Source organism: Balaenoptera physalus, assembly GCF_965194825.1.
Source record: "Balaenoptera physalus genome assembly, chromosome: 12".
Classification (NCBI taxonomy): Eukaryota; Metazoa; Chordata; class Mammalia; order Artiodactyla; family Balaenopteridae; genus Balaenoptera; species Balaenoptera physalus.
This window is the reverse complement of record NC_138897.1, coordinates 27,884,765-27,903,843: the sequence shown is the minus strand read 5'-3', so window position 1 is coordinate 27,903,843 and position 19,079 is coordinate 27,884,765. Positions and strand designations below refer to the sequence as shown.

General features: G+C 53.4%; 1 protein-coding gene across 4 annotated transcripts in view; it reads left to right on the top strand.

The window, feature by feature from the left end:
- The window catches only part of ARK2C (arkadia (RNF111) C-terminal like ring finger ubiquitin ligase 2C), a 111,661-nt gene that overhangs the window by 73,709 nt on the left and 18,873 nt on the right, over positions 1–19,079 (top strand). For all 4 annotated transcript variants that reach the window (XM_082416627.1, XM_082416628.1, XM_082416626.1 and 1 more), the window contains exon 2: positions 17,587–17,902. In XM_082416627.1, coding sequence (XP_082272753.1) covers positions 17,587–17,902 — 316 coding nt within the window. The remainder of the gene's footprint in view (positions 1–17,586; positions 17,903–19,079) is intronic.

Sequence of the window (19,079 nt, the reverse complement as noted above, 5' to 3'; positions counted from 1 at the left end):
CCGCAAACTCTGGACAGAGTAGAAGGCGGGTGGCGGGGAGGAGGAGAGGCATTTAAAGCTCTTCTGGCTTTGTCAGGAGAAGGGTAAATCGGGGACCTGGCTGGTGCTTAGGGAGCCGATGAATAAGTCAGCTATCGAATGAATCCGTCCATCCATCCATCCATCCATCCGTTCACCAGATTCCATCTAGCCCTTTCCTGAGGGTGCTCTCAGTGTTGCAGGGAGAGAAGACAAGGCTTTTGCTCTGTAAGCATCCAGACTCACATCCAAAACAATCACAGCATAATAAAAAATTGAGTCTCCACCTCAATAAATGGCAACATCGTCTGTATCAGTTTGCACTTTTCTGCATGATAACCATTCCGAAGCTCGGCTTTAAGACAACAACCATCTATTCAGCTCACAATTTAGTGGGTTGGGCTCAGCTGGGAGTTCTTTTGGTCTTATAGGGTTCACTTATAGTTTTACGATCAGCTGGGACAGACTGCTCTGAGATGGCCTCAGCTGGGAACTTATCTCTGCTTCACATGCTCGCTCATCCTGCAGTGGGTTAGCCTGGGCTTGGTCATATGGGAGTCTGAATGAGAGTGGAAACGGCAAGGTCTTTTGAGGCCCAGGCTCAGAACTGGCTATGATGCCACTTCCACTACATTGGTCAAAATCAGTCATATGGCGAAGCCCAGATTCAAGAGGTGGGGAAATAGATTCCGCCTCTTGATGGGAGGGGCTACAAAGTCACCTTGCAAGGGGTGTGCATACCAGGAGGGAAGGATTGGGGCCACTTTTGCAAACTGTTAACACACCATCCTTCTAGTTGCTCAGGACAAAAGATCTGGAGTCCTTGTCCTCTGTCTATCATGTTCCATGTCCAATCCATCCAAATCTGGTCACCTCTACCCTTGACATATGTTTTGGATCTGACTGCCTCTTCTTCTCTCTGCCCCATTCCCACCCTCGTGCAAGGAACCATCATCTCTTTCTTGGTCTCTGTTTCTGCCCTTTTGTCCCTGTAGCCTGTTCTCAATATGGTGGCCAGAGGGGGTCAAATTTTTTCACTTCTCTGCTCAGACACCCTCCTTTGGCTTCTAATCTCACTCAGAGTAAAAGTCAACATCTTGTAATGGCCAATGAGGTCCTGCATGATCTCAATATTTATTGAGCTCCCAATATTTATCTCACCTAAACTCCTACCACTCTCCCCTATCTCACTCTGCTTCAACCACACTGGCCTTCTGATGTTCCTCAAAATGCCAGGCACACTCTCACCACAGGGCCTTTGCACCTGCAGTTCTGTCTGCCTGGAAAACTCTTCTCCTGATATCTTCATGCTCCTTCAGCTCTTTATGGAAAAGTCACCTTCTCAGTGAAGGCTTATCTGGCCATCCTGTCTAAAAATTAACCCCCCGCCTACTCATCCTCCTCCCCTGTTGGTTTTCTCCCTAGCTCTTATCATCATCAATAAATGACATATTTTCTTTTATACCTACTTACTGTCTAGACCAGCATGGTCCAATGGAAATACAATGTAAGAAATATAAAATTTAAAAATTTCTAACAGTTACATTTTAAAAAGTATGGCATTTATTTTAATAATATATATTATTTAATTCAATATATCCAAAACTTATCATTTCAACATTAAGTCATTTGCAAAGTTTTTAGTATTTTTTACATTTTTTTGTTGGTACTGAACCTTTGAAGTCTGGTGCTTATTTTACACTGACAGCCTTTATCAGTTTGGACTAGCCACATTTCACGGGGTGAACTTTCACATGTGGTGACCACACAGGGCAGTGCAGGACGAGATCACAGTCCCATGAGGGCACACGTTTTTGACTGTTATTCACGGCTAATCCCAGCATTAGAACAGTGCCTGGCAAGTAATAGGCATGCAGTAAATATTTGGTGAGTGGATAAGTCAAGTTTAAAGTCAAATGCAATTGGCCAATCAAATGCATGTGGCCAGACAGCATTAGACCCAGAAAAGACCTGTTGTCTGGCTGTCTTCATCCTTAGGGCTGCAGGGGCAGAGCTGTGAAGGAGATAAAGTCAGTCTTTCTCTCCCAGCCTTGCCACCTTACGCAGCATCTCCATGATTTTTCCATTCTTTCTGGACAGAGGGAAAGCCTTGCAAGTTCATCCACACCCAACATTAAAGACTTAATGTGATACCCTCTTGGGGACGTTTGTATCTTAAAAGCAGGAGTGAGAGAGAGTAATGCTTAATCCAAAGCAATGACTCCCTCCTGGAGAATTTTTGCCTCCAGTGGGAATGTTGTTACTGGCCCATGACTATCTCTCGTGTCCTAAGTTCACCCCAGGAGCGGCAGGCCAGCCAGGGTGCTTCCGTTGACAGGGAGGTCTTGGGTGGTGGTTGGTTGCTGGGTGCCCTGGCCACTGGCCTCTGGCTGCCATTTCACTGTAGACCGTGCTTGGGGCTTGATGGGGAGAGGAGGGACTGGGAAGACATAGGTCTTCCCTGAGCCTGTTCCCTGCAGCCAGCCCAGTGGAGGGTGAGAAGCGCTCGTCCTCTGTAAGGCACTGTCACAGCTGGCGTCTTATAGTCACCCTGTCAGGTGGCCAGGTGAGCCACTACGCACTCATTTTGCATATCAGAAAGCTCAGTGAAGAGCTAGGAAGTGAAGTGCCTCAGCTGCTCTCCTGAGGCACAGTCTTGGCCTGTGGGGACTCTTGGTCCAACTGGGGGGACCTGGTCAAAGGGACATTGGCCCGGGGTGATACCTACGCAGGACACCAGGCGATGAGCCGAGTGGGCATGGGCACAGCCAGACATGGCCTGCCTGGGGTGGGGGGCGGTCATGCTGGTGGAAGCAGATGCCATCACAGGCCAAGCCAGGGCCAACAGAGTCCCCTGTGGTGACCCGAGAGGGGCCTTTGCTGTTTTCGGTACCTGGGGCCTGCTAGTTCTGAGATGGTGACAGCGCGGTCTTTTCCAGGCATCGTCTCCCTCCTGCGCTCCTGTCTCTTCCCTCTCTCCTTTTAGACGTCCCCCTTCCTGTTCTCTCCTACAGCCACTCTCCTGCCTTCCTTTCTCCTCTCTCATATATTTCAACCAACGTCCTCCCTCCCTCCCTCCTCCCCGCCCCCGTCACACACACACACCCACACACACACACGGCATCCCAGGGTGCCAGACCAAGGTACCCATGGGCAGTAACAGTTGGGAATCTAATTTAATTCCCTCTGGCTCACTCTGAAAGCAGGTACACCCCACCCGCTGGCGGAATTTAATTTCAGGGCACGGGGAGGCCGGGAGCCCCCCACACCCTGTGCCTAGACTCACTGGCTGTCATCTGAAATCCCACCATTAGGACTTCATGATGTGACCTTGCTAAAACATGACTGCTCCTGGGGAAAGCCATCGTTGCACATCTGTCATTGCCCATCACAGTGAGCGGGCCCTGAGAGCCAGGCTGGCAGCAGGGCGGAGGAGGCACAGGAGAACACGGAGTCAGAAGGAACAGAACTCTCCTTGGGGAAATGGGAGGCTGAGGAATGATGTTACCCTCAGTCCTGCCCACAATAGTCCTAGGGCTGGGCCTTTGTGTGGGTGTAACCTGTGTGCTGCAAACCTCAATAGAGTCCTAGTTGAACTGGCTTTCTGAACTTGGTCTGCCTATTTTGGATACCAGGCAATGCTAATGTGAGATGGGCCCAGGTAGCCGCCCTGACACTTCTTGAAAGTTGTTGAGGCTTGGGTTTTTGTTTTTTTTTTAATTTACTTGAGTTGTTATCAAGAATATTAGAAGATTAACTAAACTCATGACCTAGGACGAACTACATATGGTTTACAAGAAAGCTAACCAGTGCCGTCAACAGTGCAGACCCCTCCTTCCTTGGCCAGGAATGGCAGGAGGCTTTCTGTTCTGGGTTTGAAAGCACTTCTTCTTCTGGGTTCGTTGGTTGTAATTCACACTGACCAGCTGGTGTGCTGGGCCACCCCAGTCCACGTTGGATTTGCAACTGGATCCCTAGACTTGCTGAAAGAATTCCCAGTCTTTCTGTCTGCAGTGTCTCCCACATCAGTCTTTCTACGTTACACTTTACCTCCTTGAGTCACATTTGTTCCTCTGCTACCATGAAACCCCCCCAGTGCTGAAATGCTGGGAGGCAGCTGTTTTGCACACTCCCAAGGCTTTTAGCAAGATGCTACTTCCTACATGTTCAACAGTTCATTTCCCTCCTTCCCTCCCTCCCTCCCTCCCCCCTTCCTTCCTTCCTTCCTTCCATGAGTTCTTACTACGTATTAAGATTGTGCCAAGCTCTAGGAATACAGGTGCATGAGATAGAGCCAGGTCCTGCCCTCATGGGGTGAGGTCTTCTGACCGTAGATACCCTCTACAAAATGCCCTTTTATGACTATAGGGGGAATGTTTTCATAGAGCTCCTTGGCATTAGATAGAAAAAAGGATCTTCTGGGATGGAAGATGCCCAGAAGACTGCCCCATTACCTACAGGCGCTTTCCTCTTCTGTAATTGCATCCTGTCTCTAGCTGACCTCCCGCTCCTGGGCTCCCTTCCCTTATCCCTGGTTTGCAACCACAACTGGAGAACTGGTCCTTTGCTGCTTGCTGGAAGTTTGCTGTTTAATTGTCTCATGCCCATGAGCAAGTAGACTTCCTTAGGATGGAAAGTTCCCTCCCAACAATGCTTTGAGAGCCAGGAATTCAGTTCCTCAGAAGAAGCTGAGCTTTTCATTAGAGATCAAAGGCTGGCCCCGGGGAAGCATTCACAAAGCAGCTGTAAAGAATCCCTCTGGTCATATCACTTCCTTTCTAGGCCGTTTGTTCCCATTGGTCAGGGAACCGAACTACGCAGAGGGAGGAAAGCAGACCTCTGGCAGCCAAGAAACTGAGCCAGGGAATAGGCTTCTTTGGGGTGGTCAACTGGAGCAAAAGAGGTTAATTCGATTTACCTGGAGTAAGGAAGGAAGCCAGAAAGAACAGTCTAGGAAGCTGGGTTCTGGGCAGATGACCCACTTTCCATATTCTTCATCTCTGATTTCTCTGGGTTGCACTCAAGTAGTTAGCTCACGAGGTATACCCCAGCCCCTGGTCCTGCCATTCAGACATCCCACAATTTGCCCCCTCCTCCATCTCTCCTGTACCACCTCTCTAACCATCCGGCATCTGAGTGGTTCACAAAGGATGCATTACCTAGCAACATGAAACTTGAACGTGTCCCAAGCTGGAGAAGTTGGTGGGGGCCGCTGGGAGGCTCAGAATATGCAGGAAACAAAGTTCTGAGCGGTATCAGTGCAGACGGAAGAGGAGGCTCCTGGGGCCATGGTGAATAGAAGAGGGAGTCTGTCTTTGGACGCCTGCCTGTGGGTTGCTTCTCCTCCTTGCGTCTGCAGGCTTGGGCCCTGAGTACTCGGGTGTGCTCTCTGCTTGCTGCCATGTTCCTTCCTCCTTTCCCCATCACCCAGACCAGCCTTTCTGTGCTTTCAAAGACCAGTTTGGCTTCAGGCAGGGGGTAGATGTTGCAGTGAATTTGCGTCATCTCATGGTAGGCACAGAAGGGACCCTGGAGGTGCTCCAGGCCATCTCCCCCTCCAGTGTTCACACTTCTCTGCTGGCAGCTAGCCAGCCTCTGCATGGACACGACCAGTGATGAGGAACCTTGGAGGACAAAGTGAATTCTAAGAAAAGTCTTCCTATGTTGACCCAGATCTACCAGAAAGAGCTAATCCCTTTGCCTGCAGCTATTACCTGACCCTGAGTCTCCTCTTTGCTGCTCACACCCAGATTCTTCAGCTGTTCCTCCTCTTAGACAACTCAAGTCCCCTCCCAACCCTGGTCTCCTCATCAGACTCCAGTTTATCCCCATCCATGTTAACACAAGGTGCCCAGAATTTGTGCCAAGACCCCAGAATTTTCCACCATCCCTCTCTATCAGTTAAACCCTATGAATTGTATGATCTAAAGCTTTTCACAGGATTTCCAGGGACCCTGCAGGAGTTGCCTGTGACAGGAGCATCCAATGGGCTGGAAAGACCTGGGTCTACTGCATTAAAGTTGGGGCTTGTCCTTGGCATTTTCTCAGGCCAGTGAAGAGGCCTGGGGCTGCTGGTCAATGTGGACTGGGCCGAACCTACGCGACGTCAGCCACCACGGCCATTTCCCAGCATCTCTCACAGCAGAGGTTCAGACTGCTTCCCCATGGGCACCAGCAGCTGGTCCCTCGTTATCTCATGGTTACTAGGAAGGAAAGACTTCCTCCTGGGGGAGCTTGGGATGGAGATGGGCATGGGGAGGGGAGGTGGGACCACCAGGGCCTGGGCAGGCGGGTTCCTCTCTCTGGGGTAGCATGTGTGGTTGGGTGTGGGCATATGAGGAGCTGGGCGCTGGGCAGGGCGACTCTGAAATGCAGCACAAGGTGGAGCACACTGTACTGGGACTCAGGAGGCCTGGACTCCAGTCCCAACTCGGCCATAACGACCTGGGAGCCCTCGGACAAGCCACCCCCCATTTTCCAGCCTCCTCGGGGTTCTCATCCTGTAGATCAAAGGCTGTATGATCTCTTAGCCTCATTTAGCTTGAATATTCGATAATTCCATGAGGAACTGTATTTCCTTGCTAGCTAATAATCTAATACTTAACTTTTCCAAGATAACGAAGGTCTTTTTTCTCTTTTTTCCTTCCTTCTTCTTTTCTTCCCTCTCTTCTTCACGCCTCCCTGTCTCTTTCTCTTTCCTTCTCTCTTTCATTCTCTCACTTTCTTGCATTCTCTCTCTCTCACTTCTTGGAAGTTTCCTTAATCCTTCTAAGAACAAAGGACATTTTTTTTTTAAAATTTTATTTATTTATTTATTATTTTTGGCTGTGTTGGGTCTTCGTTTCTGTGCGAGGGCTTTCTCCAGTTGCGGCAAGCGGGGGCCACTCTTCATCGCCGTGCGCGGGTCTCTCACTGTCACGGCCTCTCTTGTTGCGGAGCACAGGCTCCAGACGCGCAGGCTCAGTAGTTGTGGCTCACGGGCCTAGTTGCTCCGCGGCATGTGGGATCTTCCCAGACCAGGGCTCGAACCCGTGTCCCCTGCAATGGCAGGCAGATTCTCAACCACTGCGCCACCAGGGAAGCCCAGAACAAAGGACGTTTACTGCATGGTATTTGTCCTGAAATCACTCACTTTACAGCTGATTATTGGAGATAAAATTTGTCCAGAAATAAAATGCCAAGTATAATAGGCAAATGCCACAAATCTGATGGAGAGAAGAGTTTCATCTGCTGGGAGATTCCATCCCAGAGTTAACATCTGCCCTGGGTGGTCTAGGTTGGACAGAATGCAACAGCCCTGGGAGGTAGGGTACGGGGCCAGGGGGCAGGTAAGACCCCTGGGGGTCCAGGAGAGGTGAGAGGGAAGGTCACAGGGCGCAGTGAGAGAGAGAGGCCAGAAGGGGCGTGTGCAAGGGATGGAACACTCAGAACTGGCTTTAGGATGATGTGGCAGCCATTGGAAGATGGATTTAGAAGTTCAGCACCGGTCTACCCTGCCTCTCCCTGCTTTGAGCTCAGTTCCGGTGCTGGACATGGGACAGAATACACAGGCTTGTCCCAACAGGAGGGGGGGCAGGAGACCTGGGTCTGGCCTGGCCTGCTGGGGGACTCCGGGGGCGGTCACAACACTCAGTGCGCAAGGTCTTCCTGTGCTTCTTACTTGGCTTCCCCACGAGCAAGAGGAGAGGCCAGGCAGGAAGATGCCTGTGGCCCCTTCAGCGGAGAGATGTTAGCAGGTGTGTAGCATCAGGCACATCATTGTGGGTCACGGTCTCGGAAACTGAAGCCCAGAGAAGTCCAGTGTCCCGCCCGGTTTGACAGCGAGGGGAGGCACCCAGGCCTCTAAGACGGAGCCCTTACACCGGGTGACTCTGCCTGGCTCTGAAAGCCTCTTTGGTAGCAGAGGCCTTCCTCCCTGGCCTCTTGTGGGCAGAAATCTGCTTTCAAAAAACTCGTTTTCTTTGTTGCTTGAGAGCTGGCTTTTCAGAGAGGAGTAGACTCTGACTCCAGCCCAGCTTCAAGGAAGTGCTCAGCAGAGACAAATATCAGCCTCCTGTCCCTGCTGGCTGGCTGGCCTCCATCCCGGGGCCTTTGGGAGGGGCTCTCTTTGGCCCTCCCCTCCCTTGTGACTCTGCTGTGGGCCCCGCCCTCCTGTACTGCCCCCACCTCTCAGGGAGAGTGATGCGGGTCAATGACCTGAGGACAGTGGGAATCTGACACCTGAGAACTGGCCTGGGGAGGACGGGACCTGCCAGATTCCCTGGAGATGCCGAAAGGTTTGGTTCCCATCCTATTCTCCCAGGGTCCTGCATCCCTGGGAGGAGTGGGGGACGTTCGGCCTGGTTGGCCCGTGGGTCTGCAACCTTGTCCCTGAGGCCCCCGTTGGCAGGAGGCAGTTACCTGGGGCACTGGGGTGGGAGGCAGGCCCCCCCTGGTCCTTGCCCCCAGCACTGCCTGCTCTTCCCCTTCCCTCTTCACCTGAGGGTTTGAAGGCAGTGCCTCTCAGCCCTGGAGTCTAAAGGATGAAAGCTGCGTTACCTTGAGGTGACCAAGTTGGTGCAGATTAGAATACAGCTAGAATATTCCTCCAGCTCAGGATGCTGCCTGCTTCGGAGAAGCCTATCAGGCCACATGGCTCTGCTGTCTCCACTGACGTTTCTGGCTTTCTGACTTGTTGGCCTGGCTCCTCTCAGCTCCCAACCAGGCCCAACTCTGAGGCTCCTCTGGCCCCCTTGTCTCCATCCCCGTTGTCCCCAGGAAACCTGGACCGGCCCAGAGTGTCCTCTGGGTGTCCAGGCCCTGTTCCTGCCCTGCTCTCCTCCTTAGCAGGGCCCCTCACTTTATCAAGCCTTCTAGTTCCCTGGCTCTGCCCCTCCCTCCCATTGACAATTGGCTTTCAGGAAAGACCTCAGTTCAAATCTCTGCTCTGTCATTTACCAGATGAGTGTCAATGAACCTTCCAGAGACTCGAGACCTCTGTCACTGTCATCTCCACCCACCTTGCCCATAGCCTTTGGCCCCCACGTCCTCCGCTTCTCTTTTACCTTCCCTTCCTCATGGGGCTGTGTGGTTTCTGCTGTTCCGCCCCCTCTCCAGCTGCCAGCCTCTCTGGCTCCCTGCCCATGAGGCACGAATCAGCCACCAGCTCTTGTGGAGCGCCTGCGTGTGCCAGGTGGCCGTCAGGCAAGCCCCCGCACAGTGGCCTCCCCCTGCCCCAGCCCTGCCTTGCCTTGCTCAGGCCCCCTGGGAGCACCCCTGCTTAGAGGTGCTGCCAGCTAGCTCTCGGGGGTCCCCCCACCTAGCTCTCGGGGGCCCCCCCAGCTAGCTCTCGGGGGCCCCCCCAGCTAGCTCTCGGGGGTCCCCCCAGCTAGCTCTCGGGGGTCCCCCCAGCTAGCTCTCGGGGGTCCCCCCAGCTAGCTCTCGGGGGTCCCCCCAGCTAGCTCTCGGGGGTCCCCCCAGCTAGCTCTCGGGGGTCCCCCCACCTAGCTCTCGGGGGTCCCCCCACCTAGCTCTCGGGGGTCCCCCCAGCTAGCTCTCGGGGGTCCCCCCAGCTAGCTCTCGGGGGTCCCCCCAGCTAGCTCTCGGGGGTCCCCCCAGCTAGCTCTCGGGGGTCCCCCCAGCTAGCTCTCGGGGGTCCCCCAGCTAGCTCTCGGGGGTCCCCCCAGCTAGCTCTCGGGGGTCCCCCCAGCTAGCTCTCGGGGGTCCTCCCAGCTAGCTCTCGGGGGCCCCCCCACCTAGCTCTCGGGGGTCCCCCCAGCTAGCTCTCGGGGGTCCCCCCAGCTAGCTCTCGGGGGCCCCCCCACCTAGCTCTCGGGGGTCCCCCCAGCTAGCTCTCGGGGGTCCCCCCAGCTAGCTCTCGGGGGTCCCCCCAGCTAGCTCTCGGGGGTCCCCCCAGCTAGCTCTCGGGGGTCCCCCCAGCTAGCTCTCGGGGGTCCTCCCAGCTAGCTCTCGGGGGTCCTCCCAGCTAGCTCTCGGGGGTCCCCCCACCTAGCTCTCGGGGGTCCCCCCAGCTAGCTCTCGGGGGTCCTCCCAGCTAGCTCTCGGGGGTCCCCCCAGCTAGCTCTCGGGGGTCCCCCCACCTAGCTCTCGGGGGCCCCCCCACCTAGCTCTCGGGGGTCCCCCCAGCTAGCTCTCGGGGGTCCCCCCAGCTAGCTCTCGGGGGTCCCCCCACCTAGCTCTCGGGGGTCCCCCCACCTAGCTCTCGGGGGTCCCCCCACCTAGCTCTCGGGGGTCCCCCCAGCTAGCTCTCGGGGGTCCCCCAGCTAGCTCTCGGGGGTCCCCCCAGCTAGCTCTCGGGGGTCCCCCCAGCTAGCTCTCGGGGGTCCTCCCAGCTAGCTCTCGGGGGCCCCCCCACCTAGCTCTCGGGGGTCCCCCCAGCTAGCTCTCGGGGGTCCCCCCAGCTAGCTCTCGGGGGCCCCCCCAGCTAGCTCTCGGGGGTCCCCCCACCTAGCTCTCGGGGGTCCCCCCACCTAGCTCTCGGGGGTCCCCCCAGCTAGCTCTCGGGGGCCCCCCCAGCTAGCTCTCGGGGGTCCCCCCACCTAGCTCTCGGGGGTCCCCCCACCTAGCTCTCGGGGGTCCCCCCAGCTAGCTCTCGGGGGTCCCCCCACCTAGCTCTCGGGGGTCCCCCCAGCTAGCTCTCGGGGGTCCCCCCAGCTAGCTCTCGGGGGCCCCCCCAGCTAGCTCTCGGGGGTCCCCCCACCTAGCTCTCGGGGGTCCCCCCACCTAGCTCTCGGGGGTCCCCCCAGCTAGCTCTCGGGGGTCCCCCCACCTAGCTCTCGGGGGTCCCCCCACCTAGCTCTCGGGGGTCCCCCCAGCTAGCTCTCGGGGGTCCCCCCAGCTAGCTCTCGGGGGTCCCCCCAGCTAGCTCTCGGGGGTCCCCCAGCTAGCTCTCGGGGGTCCCCCCAGCTAGCTCTCGGGGGTCCCCCCAGCTAGCTCTCGGGGGTCCTCCCAGCTAGCTCTCGGGGGCCCCCCCACCTAGCTCTCGGGGGTCCCCCCAGCTAGCTCTCGGGGGTCCCCCCAGCTAGCTCTCGGGGGCCCCCCCACCTAGCTCTCGGGGGTCCCCCCAGCTAGCTCTCGGGGGTCCCCCCAGCTAGCTCTCGGGGGTCCCCCCAGCTAGCTCTCGGGGGTCCTCCCAGCTAGCTCTCGGGGGTCCTCCCAGCTAGCTCTCGGGGGTCCCCCCACCTAGCTCTCGGGGGTCCCCCCAGCTAGCTCTCGGGGGTCCCCCCAGCTAGCTCTCGGGGGTCCCCCCAGCTAGCTCTCGGGGGTCCCCCCACCTAGCTCTCGGGGGCCCCCCCACCTAGCTCTCGGGGGTCCCCCCAGCTAGCTCTCGGGGGTCCCCCCAGCTAGCTCTCGGGGGTCCCCCCACCTAGCTCTCGGGGGTCCCCCCACCTAGCTCTCGGGGGTCCCCCCACCTAGCTCTCGGGGGTCCCCCCAGCTAGCTCTCGGGGGTCCCCCAGCTAGCTCTCGGGGGTCCCCCCAGCTAGCTCTCGGGGGTCCCCCCAGCTAGCTCTCGGGGGTCCTCCCAGCTAGCTCTCGGGGGCCCCCCCACCTAGCTCTCGGGGGTCCCCCCAGCTAGCTCTCGGGGGTCCCCCCAGCTAGCTCTCGGGGGCCCCCCCACCTAGCTCTCGGGGGTCCCCCCAGCTAGCTCTCGGGGGTCCCCCCAGCTAGCTCTCGGGGGTCCTCCCAGCTAGCTCTCGGGGGTCCCCCCAGCTAGCTCTCGGGGGTCCCCCCAGCTAGCTCTCGGGGGTCCTCCCAGCTAGCTCTCGGGGGTCCCCCCACCTAGCTCTCGGGGGTCCCCCCACCTAGCTCTCGGGGGTCCCCCCAGCTAGCTCTCGGGGGTCCCCCCACCTAGCTCTCGGGGGCCCCCCCACCTAGCTCTCGGGGGTCCCCCCAGCTAGCTCTCGGGGGTCCCCCCAGCTAGCTCTCGGGGGTCCCCCCAGCTAGCTCTCGGGGGTCCCCCAGCTAGCTCTCGGGGGTCCCCCCAGCTAGCTCTCGGGGGTCCCCCCAGCTAGCTCTCGGGGGTCCTCCCAGCTAGCTCTCGGGGGCCCCCCCACCTAGCTCTCGGGGGTCCCCCCACCTAGCTCTCGGGGGTCCCCCCAGCTAGCTCTCGGGGGCCCCCCCACCTAGCTCTCGGGGGTCCCCCCAGCTAGCTCTCGGGGGTCCCCCCAGCTAGCTCTCGGGGGTCCCCCCAGCTAGCTCTCGGGGGTCCCCCCAGCTAGCTCTCGGGGGTCCTCCCAGCTAGCTCTCGGGGGGGTCCTATAGCATCAATTTCCAGAATTCTAAGGTGCACATGTTTTTCTACACATTTCTGAAACTAATTTGCGTCTTACACTTGCTGTGTTTCTTTCATGTGGTGTTTTTTAAAAAATGTAACCCCTCTTTCTCCTCACTGCCTAAGAATGCTATTTAGTTCATGATGAATCCTCCAATTGATGGCATTTCAGTCCTGGGGAAATAAGATAAATGGATAATATATTCAAGGACACCTGGAGATTATTTTTTTAACCCAAAGGAGTAACTCTAATGGGAAAAACTGTAGGTTGTTTGTTGATGGGGGCATTTGGGGATGTGTTACTCAGCTGTCACTGGTCACTGGGTTGTCATGGGCCCGACTAGTCTACCCTAAGAACGTCACTCCTCTGGTCTTAGAGACCGAATACAGCAGCTGCTACTTTCACAGACCCTACAGCACACAGGGTTGGGGAGAGTCAGGGGCCCCAGAACGGATGTCTCCTGCCTTTAATGCCCTTCTGAGCAGAGCTGATGAGACTGAGAACCCTCTGGGGATGGAGATGACACGGGAGAGGGGCACTAAGTCCCAGAACAGAAGTCAAAGGAATTTTGCAGGTAGAAATTGCCTGAAATATTATGAGACATATAGATCCTTTTGTTCACTTTTCTCTTGCTGCCCATCCAGGAGAGAGGCCAGCTGTTCTCACTGCCCAGTGCGTCAGTTGAAGGACACAGGTTACAGGAGAGTGGAAACCTCTCCAGGGTGGTGGTCGGTCCTCTCCCTAATGGGCCTCCATAGAAACCGGAAGGGCCCCCCTCACAGGGTGGGCGCCCTCCTGGCAGGAGGGGCTTGTGGGAGGGAGGCAGCTGCTGTTCCTGGTGGTGGGAGAGGCCTCACCAGCCCCCGAGGGGGAGGACGCTGGCCTGCTCTGCCTGCCCAGCCCCTGTGCACTGCAGCTTTAAAACCTGGAGCTCACTGGGGCCTACTTGCCACTCTCTTTCCCTCTCGATTTCAAATCAGTTTGCCTTCAACCAGCCCCAGTGCATCAGTCCCCTCGAGCCACTGCTTTTCCCTCAGTCCCTCCAGCAGTCAGCCAACCAGGTATTTACTGAGTGCCAGCTCCAGGGAGGTGCGTGGGGATCCAGAAACAGCAAGACAGGAAGCTCAGCCAGCTGGGGGCGGTGAGTGTGAAGAAACAGCTCAAGGTAGCTACTGCCAGGTGCCAAATGAGTGGTAGTGACAGGGCCTTCTACAGGAATGCAGAGGAGGAAGGCGTCCCTGGGGGCTGGCAGGCAGGGGAGGCATTTCTTGAGTTGCTGAGAGATGACCTTTAAAGACAGGGAAGGCAGCAACCAGCATGAGCAATGGCCCCGGGGTGGGAATGTGCACGGAGTGTCTGGAGATTTGATGTCTGGAGTGTCTGGAGATTTGATGCTGGGGAGGGCTTGGGCGGTGGGGATCAGGGGGATGGAGCTTGAGGATCAGGCTAAGGGGTGTGGGTCTCACCAGTAAGCAATGGGGACTCCCCCTCCGAAGGCAGACCAGTTAGCAAACTTGGCTAAAATTCTTTGCTCTATGTATGGAGTTGGTCTTTTCCTTTTGGAGCTGCGTTGTCCAACACGGAAGCCGCTAACCACAAGTGGCTCTCCGAACTAAGGTGTGTTGTAAGTGCCAGATGTACACTGGATTTTGAAGACTTAATATGAAGAAAAACCCAATGTAAAATACCTCAATAATTTTTTTATATTGAGTACATGTTGAAACAATATTTTGGATACACTGAGTTATATAACATATACTATTAAAATTAAATTCACCTGTCTCTTTTTACTTCTTTAAAGGTGGCTACTAGAAAATTTACAATTACATATGTGGCTCACATTGTAATTTAATAGATAGTGCTGGATTGGAGTCTTTACAATATCTTTTTTTTAAAAACCCCATTCCCTTCCTCTGCAGTCATGCCTGTCTTTCACTGTGTTAGCTTTTGACAGCTCTCCTTTCCCTTCTTGCCCTCCTTCCTTTGGTCATGCGGACCTTCTCCTCCTTTTTTAAGGTATGATAGATGGTGGTGAGGGAGAAGGGGGAATCCAGAGACTGCTTGCTCAGGCTACAGCCCCTGGACTCATGGAAGCCAGAATTCACCAGGCAGAGGAGGCCCTACTGATCTGGAATGCTTGTGGGAATTAAGGTTCTAGATCATTCTTTTCTGGCTCACTTGCAGTGAGCCAGAAATACATTTTATTTCCATTTTGTTTTGCAAATATTTATTTTTAAAAGATTTAAAAAAAATCTATCAGTGACATGCATGTCATTTACAAAGTCAGATAGCTCCAATATAAGACACATTTAGTAAAACAGCAATTATCTGCCCCTTGCCCTCCCCACCCTAGTCCCACCACTAGAAGCTCAACATTTCCAACTCTTCTTCAAGTATTTACTTCCTGAAATACATAATTACTAAGTAAACTTCTAAATAAATTCTTTTACTGCTCTTTGTTGAATTTTCAATTTTGACATTGTCTATTTTCTTCTTATTATGGCAGAAATGTCCTTTTCTGTTCTAAAATAGTTTATTAATGCTTGTTGTATTATTAATATATAAATATTGTTCACTGCTGAACCAAGTAGTATGTAATAATTACACTTTCTGAACAACTTTTTCTCTTCCTAGAGGTAATAAGTGCCTGCTTTCTGTGACATTTTTACAAATTCTTACCAAATGCTCTACAAAATTGGAAAATTCCTTCAAATACTATTTTCATGTGGCCAAATCTGATGGTAATGTTATATTTTTGATCCACCCCCCAGCTACCCCTCAGAGCGCCCTCCCTCCTCCCCACCTTGAAATGATTGCTGGAGGCCCTGTATAGCCACGTGCTTGGGAAAGCCCCTTCTTTCAGGGGTCACCCCCTATTTCTTTGCTCCTTTCTTTTGGTTTGTATCAGTAGTTCTTTGAGAAAGGGTGTGAGAAGATTAATTTTTTTTGAGACCCTCCATGGTTGAAAATGGCCTTATTCTACTCTCACGCCTGATTGTTTGGCTGGGCACAGAATTCTAGATTGAAAATCTTCCCCTGACACCACTTTGGCACCTTGAAAGCAGTTGCTCTACTGTTTTCAAGCTTCCAATGTTGCTCTTGAAAAATCTGGTGCTATCCTGCTTCCAGACCCTTCGAATGGGACCAGTTTGCTTTCTCTCTGGAAGGTGTCAGAATCATCTCTCTGCCCCACTGCTTGGACATTTCCCAGGGAGATGCCTTGGTGTGTGGTTCTTCTCCCCCTCCCCCCATTTTGCTGGGCACTCAGAGGGCCTTTTCTATCTAGAAACTGACCGTCAGTTCTGGGAAATACTTTAAATAATTTTTTTCCATAATTTTCTCCATTCTTTCTCTCTTACTAGAAAACTGTGGAATCTTCTGACAGCATCCTTCAACGCTGGCATCTTTTTCCTCAACTCCTTGTTTTCTTGTTCTGCTTCCTGGGAAATCTCCCCAGCGTTATCTTCCAACCCTTCTGCTGAATTTCAAATTTCACCTCTCATATTTTTAATTTCCAAGAGCTCTCTTGTTTTTTCTTCGCTCCTTTTAAAGGAGCTTATTGTTGTCTCATGGATCCAACATCATTTTTCTGAGGATATTAATTAAAGTGTTTTGAAGTTTATTTTTTTCGGATCCTTGCATTACTTCTGTTCCTCTGAGTTTATTTTCTTTTTCTTTTTCTTTTTTTTTTTAATTTAGTGTATTCTTTCTCTCTTTTCACTTTGTAATCTTCCTCAAGAGACTGGTCATCCTTGGCTGTCTGTTCATACTGAAGAGTAGTTCACTAATAACTTCCAGAATCTGTGTGTGTGTGTGTGTGTGTGTGTGTGTGTGTGTGTGTGTATGGATATGGACCTTTCAACTTATGGGCTTTATTATGGAGTCGCCAGTTGGGAACTCAACCATTTTACGGGGTACTCCCAACCAGAAGGAACTGTAGAGCTATTTCTGGGGCCAGTTTCCAGCCTGGGGCTGTGGGGTGTGCAGGGGAGGGGCACCTGAGTGGCAGCACCCTCTGAACCAAGTGGCAGAAGGGAGCAGGGGTTTCCAAAGTTCCATGTATAAGACTTTCGCTTAACCCCCCCTGCTTGAGCACGGTGCTGCACCCCTGTCCTCCTCTACTGGAGCCTTTCTGGCTCAGTTTCCCTGCAAAATGCCAGGGCGAGGGAGCGGCAGTCCCTGCCCTGCATGGGAGAGGGGAGATGCCCTGGGCAGAATTGCTCCTCATACAGACTGGCCACCAGCCTCCCTGTTCTCAGCGCCGCCATCTTTCCTGCCACCACAGGAGTTGTCCTGACCCTTCCAGCACGTGTGGCAAGATCTGTCCGCTTCTCGTTGACTGCGCCTTCATTAGGTGCTTGGTTTCCAATTCCTCAGCTCTGCTAATTCCTCCATCTGCTTTCCACCTTCCAAAAATCTGTTGACATTTGTTGCCTGCTGATGTCACCTCTCCTGTTCTCTCTGTCCTTGTCTGTTTATTTTCTCTTTATGCCTTTGCTCTCATTTCAGTGGGGTTTGGGAAGGAGCAGATATATGTTGAACCTGCCATGTTTAGCAGGAAGCCTCTGTAAAGCTTCCTGAGGTGCCAAGTCCACTTCCTTATTAAAGGACTCCAGCACTGAGAGCTGGATCTTTGCTTATGGAAAATTTGTAAGGCTTTGTCATCATCAAGGTCAATGTTATTTAGAAGGTAGTGGAGACTAGATTAAATGCAGCGTGAGCCCAGCTTATTGCTGGAAATCTTTGCTTTTAAATAAATTATAACAAATTATTTCATTATTACTTAAAAATTTTGTGGGATTAGTTTTTTAATTTTTCTTAAAATTGCATGGAAAACAACTTCTGGTTGTTTTCTCTTTGGAAATTTGGGCTCCCTGTCGGCTGGGTCCTGGCTAGCCAAGTCTTCAGTAAAGTTCAGAGCTTGACTAGGCTGGACTAAATTTTCTCTAGGCATCTATTTAAAAAGGTAGTAGGGTCAATAAGGTTGCATGGGAGAAATTCAAGAAAGCCAAACTGCCTCCAGGGACCTTAAAATTCCTTTAACAAGTGTGTTAATTTAAAAGAGGATGCTTATCTATTTATTAAACAAAATACTCCCCCCCCTCTCCAACACATACTGCACAGAGCCTTTACTAGGGAGCACCGATGATCATTTGTATACAAAAGTGATGACACTGTGTGTTCTAATGAAGGTCTCGAGTTTCACCAACTGCAGCTTGGGGGTAGGGGGAGACGGGGTCTGTGGGAGAGGGGAGCAGGGCTGGTCCTCATGGAGTCTTTGTCATTGCTTCTCCAGGTGCCCCCTTTCAAAGGTCTCAGCATCCTCACGCTACCTCCTGCCGCCACTTCCATCTGGGCCCCCCCCAGCCGCAGCAGCTCACTCCCGACTTCCCCCTGGCCCACCCGGTGCAGTCGCAGCCGGGCCTCAGCGCCCACATGGCCCCGGCCCACCAGCACAGCGGCGCCCTGCACCAGTCGCTGACCCCGCTGCCCACCCTGCAGTTCCAGGACGTCACAGGTCCCTCCTTCCTACCTCAGGCCCTGCACCAGCAATACCTCCTGCAGCAGCAGCTCCTGGAAGCCCAGCACCGCAGGCTCCTCTCGCACCCCAGGTGTGTGTGCTACCTGGGCGGGGGCGGGGCGGGGCCGAGCGCTGGACCCCTGGCTTCTGCCCTGCCAGGCTTGGCCAGCAGTCAGTCACCAAATGAGTCTCTGTGTAGGAGGCGGCTTTTGCTCCACTTAGAGGCATTTGTTTCAGGCAGTGAGCGCTGCCTTAACCTGATACGGGTTCCCTCTGTTGCTAGTGTGTGTCCCTGTCATATCGCCCAGGTAACTGGTCAGGAGCTGGGTAAGTGGTGGGCTAGGATGCTCACAGTGGACTTTTCAACGCTGTGGGAGACTAGACTAGGGGACCCCTCACGTCCCCTCAAACTTCATGGCCACCAGATTCTAACACTGGAGGTCCCTAAGGGATACATCAGGACAGGGCTGGGTCAGCCCTGCCCTCAAAGAGCCCACCGTCTGGTTGGAGAGACCAGCTATGAAACAAGTGCAGAGTAAAATGAGACAATACTAATCAAATGGGGTTGAAGTAGCTGTGGGATCCTGGGCAAGTCACTTCACCTCTCTGAGCCTCAATTGTTAAGAGAAGGAGCTGTACAAGTTAAGTGGTTCTCAAACATTTTTGTCTCAGGACCCTTTTTACACTCTGAAAAGTTACTGAGGATTACAGCAAGCTTCTGTTTATGTGGGTTATGACTATTGATACTTACCCTATTAGAAATTAAAACTGAGAAATTTAAAAATACTTATTAATTCATTTAAAAATAACAATAACAAAGTTATATGTTAACACCAATATTATGTTTTTCAAAAAATAGCTGTATTTTTGGCATCTAAATCAGTGAAAAGAGTGACTTTTTAAAAATACATATTTATAAATCTTTTTCATGCCTGGCTTAATAGAAGATGGCTGTGTTCTCAAGTCTTCTTCTGCACTCAAATGTGGCAGAATCTCATGTCATGTAATTTCTAGAAAATTCCACTGTTCACTTGTGAGAGAATGAGTGTGAAAAAGCAAATAACATGATAGTATTATTATGAAAATCATTTTGACCTCCCAAACCCCATGAAGGGGTCTCAGGGACTGCCAGGGGTGCTTGGAGCACACTTTGAGCACCTCTGGACTTGATGATCTTTAAGGCCCCAAGCGTCCATGTCTATAGAGGTTGCGGTGCCTGGGACAGAAGGTGAGTGCTGTAGGAGGTCAGAGGAAGGAGAGGTCACCAT